This window comes from Dicentrarchus labrax, unplaced genomic scaffold (assembly GCF_905237075.1).
Source record: "Dicentrarchus labrax unplaced genomic scaffold, dlabrax2021, whole genome shotgun sequence".
Lineage (NCBI taxonomy): Eukaryota > Metazoa > Chordata > Actinopteri > Moronidae > Dicentrarchus > Dicentrarchus labrax.
In genome coordinates, this window is record NW_026136716.1 from 9232846 (window position 1) to 9239841 (window position 6996).

Consider the following 6996-nt stretch of genomic DNA (forward strand, 5'->3'; position numbering starts at 1 on the left):
AGATGAAAAGAAGACTGGGGATTTAGCATTTCTAAAACAACTTTACAAACAACCAGTTAAAGGAAAACACAAAACAGTGCAACAGAGTATGATACAGAGCAAAATAGCAGATATTTTAAAGAACAAGCTCTTAATGTATTTTATTCCAAATTACTTTTTTCTTTCTGCCCAGGAAAATGCAAATTACAAAGCACCTAAAAGTAATTAAATATATACTTTAAATACATGTATTTAAAGTACTACTGTCTATCTATTAGTAGGAATTGATTACCATTTTCATTTTATAAAACCATGTTACTGGAATTTGTGTACAGCCATGTTGAAGTCTAAACAAACAGGAGATCACATGGATTATTAATGAAAGAGGTGAATTACACTTTATCTGTGACTGACTGGTGTATATGCAGTAACATACACACTGGTGGAGGTTTGTTAACCTTTATTGAGCAACACTTTGGAGTCTGTCGGTGTTAATACCCTGCACTGCTTCAGTGAGCAGCCACATGGCGGGGGGGACTGGCGCCCCAGCTTTCAAAATAAAAGTAAAATAAAAAACACATTTGATAATGAATGGAAACCCGTGTGTTCCGAACAACACCGTTTTTGGATATTAATTCGCACCAGATCTCTTATGATGTATACACTTAATTTTAACCTCTTGGCGGTGTATTCCCAGGAAAGAGTTAACATGTTTTTGGCTCCAGCTTTTACTTTGAAGCCACGACAGGAAGTTGTTTTATAACGCGTACGGTGAGAGAGTCCTTGTCGGGAAACTCACCGGAGACTTCTCATTTACCGACTGAGCACATTAACGCTGCCGACTTTGTGCTTTGTGGCCGACCCAGACGAGCTATTGAACTCATCTATTTGTGATCTCCGACGACGAACAGCTGATTTATGTGAACACGTTACGTAATGAACGTGACAGTGACTGAGTGACTTCTCGCAGATCGAGAACAAGCTAGCCTCGCTAGCTAGCTCCGTGGGCTAAGTCAAACATTTGTGGGTCTCTCCGCTCGACCTCAGTGGGCTGTGTAACCCGACAGCTCGGATACCTCCTCTGCGTTTTCTTTTTGTTGTATTTAACACGTTTATTGTCAGTGAAATGGCTTTGGTAGCGGCGTTAAGAAGATTAGCTCACGTTAAGTTACGAGATTATTCGCCGAGGATGGCGGCAGTCACTTCCAGTGTCTGGCTGACGGGTCAGAGGAGCTTTACCTCCCGCACACAGTGTCTGAGGTAGGTACCATTACTCCAACAAACACTGGGTTTGAACCCGACAGGCCCTCGTTGTGTGTGGGTTGCAGAGCTACTGCTGCACGCCAAACTCCATTCACAAAACAGGTAATTAAATGTGACCTTTGTTATCAGCACAGTGGAAGAACATCAGTGATATTCCTGTTACACTATCTGTCTTCTCCTGATGCACATCGTTCATTATTTGACTTATCTATTCACCTTTGTATGAGACACGTGTGTATAAAACTTTTCAAACTTTTTCCAAGTGCAGTTTGTCCCCACAGTTTAATCCTCCTTTAGGATCAGCGGTGAAACTAAGCCAGTGGGGAGAAAGTTATTAAAACTAATACTTTTAAAGCCTTAAGGTTTGGACGTGAAGTTCGGCTTGGTTTGGACTATAAGCTTAAGCAGCTTGAATGGGTGGCCTGAAAGTTATATCATGTGTTTGCACCCTTAAAGTGTCACATTTGTGAATGGAGTTTGGTCTGAAATGTTCTTCAAAGATAAAACATCAGAGTTAATTAAATTACTTGCAGGAATAACTAAGTTTAAATACTTTTTATCAGGTTTGGGTTTTCATGAAAGTCTGAAATTGTGTGTATTTGTCTTAAAATAGCAACAGTGACACTTCATAGTGATATCTTCAGCCTTCAAAGAGGCTCCACATGCCCACAAGGTGAAAGTGATCCATCTTAATGTTCAGGTACAAGGCTCTGACCACGGCTGGGCTTCCCAGGGCCAAACAACTTGTTGAAGTAGTGAGTAATGACATGAACCTCAGGTTGAAGGTTTGGAGCGCCCGGGCTGACCTTAAACCGGTTAACACTGTCCCCATGTGTTCACGTCAGACAGGGCATGGCTGGCCCCCCTTTTATTCCTTTTCTTTTTTCTTTTAAAACAGCGGATTAACACAGGGTTCCCACAGGGTCCGGAGACTTCCACAAGGTCACTGAGTTTATTATTTATGGCCCAGAGAATGTATAAGTTGTCTGAGAGTGACAGGGAATGTCGTGTGCAAATTAATTGTATTATTAATTCATTAATTTATGTCTAAGAATGGAGTCTCCTTTGGTTCATAGTTTTCTGTTTACATGTAGTTTTTCAAACCCTGGCAAAACATCCCAGTGTGTCAGCACTGTTGGCATGTTAATTTAATTCCCACTGAAACACTCATTACAGTTAAAACTTGACTATCGAGGCTAATCGGGTGAAGTATTTTTATCCTTGAACATTATTAGGCTGAACAGAAACATTAATTGGCTGAATACAGTCAGGAACTGTCAACGCCTACACGCTGTGTGTCTCCACTGACTGTGCAGTTCTACCTCCACTTGCTCATGTTTATAGTTTTCAATGTCTGTGGTTTAACTGATGTGTTTGGAGGCATCATTGATTAAACTGTTCAGTGTCCCCTAATTTAGAAACTGGACAAATATTTGTTTATGTGACCCAACTGGGTTGGAAGTTGACTTTTTTTTTCCCCTCCTGCTGACTAAATGTTTTCAACAAAAAATCACCCATACGATGTGCTTCATGCAGCAGCACGGACAAGGTAGAGATGTTTGTCTTAGATTTAGTTCCCAGCATTAAAGGGTGAATTAAAAATATATCAAAAACGACAACACCGGCCAAATTGTTGATTTAAACATCAGTATCGGCTAAAGTTTCCCGACTGGTGCATCTATAGTCTGTTTATATTGTTGTCTTGGAGGTTTTCTAAAGCTGTGTCGAGCTCTTTTACTCTGTATAAACAGGGATTGGAGCCGATTACATTGGAATAGATTTTATTGATACCAGTGTCATCAATTATTTGAATCCTGATCAGTTTTCTGTGTTGAAAAGAAAAAATATTGCAATTTGGAACCGGTTCCCGATTCCCATCCTAATATTTGTACAGCTTTCATTTTGTATTCAGGTTTTCTTAGTCAAAGAAAAAATCTGCTACGCCTGTCTGTGTGGCATTTAAGTGTGTGTGGCGTGGAAGACTTGAAACGATCATTTTAAACAGACATTACCAGTAAAACTGATCTCTTAGTGAGATGAGGCCACACTTTTGACCGTTTCTTCCTCTTTGCCAGGATTTTAAAGTCCAAAACATTAACTTTACTATAATGTAACAAATCCTCACATTTGTTAAACTGGAACCATTAAATGATTTGTAATTGTAGCTTAAAAATGACCTAATTGATTCATTAATTATTAAAAAAGTTGAACTTTTTATTTAAAAACATGAGAAACTAGGATATTTCTTACACACACCTTCAGGGGCAGAGTGGAGATGTTGTGGCATATTGGGTATGTGTTACTGGAGTTCATCTCCTGACTGTTGTACAAAGCTGGTTTAATATCCGAGTAAAAGTAATTTTATGTTTGTTTACAATGTTCTGAGTTTTCCACACTGAGATGTTAACAGCAGTTAAACATCTTTTGGTCAGCTGGGTTTGTGTGTAGTGATGAGCTGTGACCACTAGAGGGCAGTGACGGTCAGGGCCGCACAGAGCAAAGATTTTATCCTCGACCCATTTGTGACTGCAACCAGTAGATTTAACAATTATTTCAGGTTTTAGTTGTTACTAACTTATCATGTAAATAAAAAATAGAAATGGTCTCTCTCTCTGTCTCTGTCTCAGGTCAGACAATAAGGTGACGGTCAACTTCATCAACAGAGATGGGGAGAAGATCACAGTGAAGGGGTCGCCTGGAGACTCACTGCTAGATATAGTCATTAACGAGGACCTCGACTTTGATGGCTTTGGTACGTAAGCACACACGTATTGGGGTGGGATGTTGTCATAAACCAACAGCCTCATCCTTTCAGTTTCTTGCCATTTGTTACGTCGGAGCTCGTCCCTGGCAACTGAGCCGAATCTCATCAGATAAAGCTGTAAAGTGCTTTTGTGTGTCTCTAGGAGCGTGCGAGGGAACCCTGGCGTGCTCCACGTGCCATCTGATCTTTGACGAGGACGTGTACAAGAATCTGGGGCCAGTCACAGATGAGGAGATGGACATGTTAGACTTAGCCTACGGCTTGACTGACACGTAAGGAAACACCACGAGCGCCACACACACACACACACACACACACACACACACAACCTGCCAAACCTGCTTCTGCAACCCAGGCAACTCTGGGGCAGTTTGATATTCAAATGTCACTGTTTGATTCTTTAATTTGTTCCTATGGCACAGAAGAAGAGGCTTTATGCATCAGGCTTCGGGCACATGGATAATAGTTGTTATTGGACTATTGATCACGGAGTTTGTTGTTTCTATAGAGTGCCCTGATTACAAATAACGAGATAGACAATGTCAGACATCTTTAAAGAAAGTGGTCTCACACATTGTGGGACGCTGATAGTTCTGTTGGGGTAATGAGATTTGTCAGAGTTGATCAGTGAGCAAACAGCGTCAACCCACACTGTTAAAGTCAGAGTTTTCACCTGACTCAAACGCTGTTCCCACATCAGACTTTTAGAAGTCGCTCCACTCTGTTTCTGTCTCCCTCTTTGTTACCATAACAGTTAGTGTGTTTTTTGTTTGAGAGGAGACTCTGTTCATAAGTGAGTAAAATTTATGCTGCTTCTCTACCAGTGTCAGGATTAATGTTACTATGAATATTATACTTTTGTTGATAACTAGCAATGTAACTAATTACGTTTTAAAACACGATTAAATAACACTATTTCCATCTCGTTATTTTTGTCTTAAATTAGTGAACTGTAGAAGATGTCGTATGAATGCAGCACAGCCCGCTGATTTATCGGTTTCTAATCCTATATAACGCCACCTGTCTGTTCATTAAATAACTTTACTAATTACTGTGGCAGAGCTCAGTTAATGGTGGGTTGTCTCTAATAAACCGTCCTGTCTATAAGACAGTCAGCTTAGGTTACAGGTATGAATGCTTGTCATTGCTGCCCCCTGGTGGTCGGAAGTATTAATGACTCTCAGCCCACAGCAGCAATATGTCTATCTGTGCATTAAGAGAAGTGACACATAAAAGTAATGCAAAAGTAACCTTAATTAGTAACTAATCACTTTATTATATATAATAATAATTTATAATATAATAATTGGTAGTAAGTAATTCAATTACTTTTGAGAGAAGTGATTGAACTAATTACAATTATTCAGTAACTGAGCTTTTTAGCATTGTTTCCCAGAGCAGCAGGCAGTTGTTTACAGTGAAAAAGCTCTGATAAACAAACAGCTAACGACAAGCTGGTGAACACAGTGGAGCATTTAGCAGCTAAACAGTCAGATATTGTCCTAGTTTGTGGGGCCCAAACACAGTTGATAAACTAATAAATTACAGCTGCTCTGTCAACTGACTGAGATTTAATTCATGATTAGTAAAGAGATTTTTTAATTAATCTAATTTTGACTGAAAAAAGCAATTAAACTCCCGATGTGACCTATGCAGTCTGTACTAAACGAGTAGGCCAACTCTCTGTATAGTGCTTCATTATAAAGCTGTTTAATAATTTTACCTTTATCAACAAATTGCAGCTTCTGTGAGTTGGATATCGGGGGGGCAGCGATCGGCTTTATTAAGCATCAAAACTCAGATAACCAGTGTTGAAAATGACAACAATTAATTTCTTACCTGTACTTTAGCTTGGAAATGTCTTAGAATAAAGCGATTGCATATAAACATGCTTGTTATTGCACTTGGCCAAACTGTGATTTTGATAATATTTGAATTCAACTGTGCAGCCTTAATTACAATTTTTAATAGGATAGCTTACAGGCAGACAATGTGGAGACTTAATCCTCCTTTTTATTCCTCCCACAGATCTCGTCTTGGTTGCCAGATCTGTCTGACCAAGTCTATGGAGGGCATGGTTGCCAGGGTTCCAGAGAGCGTAGCGGACATCCGACAAAGCAAAGACGGATCGTCTTAACCGGGAACCAGCGGGTGCAGACAGTGTGGTTGTGCCCGGTCAGAACTGAAGGTACAACATGTGCCTGCGATGGTAGGTGTAACTCTGTCAGCACTGCTGTCTGCACGGCCGTTTCCTCCTTTTTAAAACAAACGACTTCCAAGTGACAGACAACCAGAACCAGCTGTCAATACCAGGACGTAAGAATACAGGACTTTGACTCTCAAATCAAGACAAAATCATTTTATTTTAAAGTAAACTCCACTAGGCAAGATATTTGAGTAAAACTGTAACAGGACAGTAATGACTCCTCACACTAAGCTCTCTAATGGTTAACGATGAGATATAAACTGCCTGTTAATCCGCCCTGATTTAAGGTAACTATGACTGAATTGACACGGACGCTTGTATAAAGAGCAGATTTGTGCCTGTGCAGGATACTTTTTTATTTGAACTCAGGCTGCAAATCTGGTCCGAATACATCTGACCTTTTTCCTCCTGTGTGAATCCAGTCATATTCACTGAACACAGCTGATAGCAGCCTGTGACTGAAATGTAACGAACAGTTCTCAACGCCTTCAACGTTGTGCTGATGCTAAACCCCCCCCCCAACATATTATATTTTATTCTACATATATGTATAACTCTACTATTGTTAGTTTGATTGAATCCTTCATGTAACCATATACTTCCATCATGTGATTGTACATAGCTAGAGCACACACATATATATCTGTATCGAGGGATGAAGAATGTAATAAAAAAAAAATCACCTTTCTAATGGTGTGTTGATCTGTCGCTTTTTACATGTTTATATTGTTTCTGATGTACCAGTGACCACAAACGTAAACAATAATGTAATACTTCCCGTTAA

General features: G+C 39.8%; 1 protein-coding gene across 1 annotated transcript; it reads left to right on the plus strand.

Moving 5' to 3' along the window:
* The first annotated feature begins 735 nt into the window (after positions 1-735).
* Positions 736-6903, plus strand: LOC127378489 (adrenodoxin). Its single transcript, XM_051427355.1, has 4 exons — positions 736-1239; positions 3870-3994; positions 4149-4278; positions 6035-6903. Exons 1-4 carry the CDS (start codon positions 1106-1108, stop codon positions 6141-6143), a joined length of 498 nt encoding a protein of 165 aa, XP_051283315.1. The 5' UTR covers positions 736-1105; the 3' UTR covers positions 6144-6903.
* Positions 6904-6996: the final 93 nt, after the last annotated feature.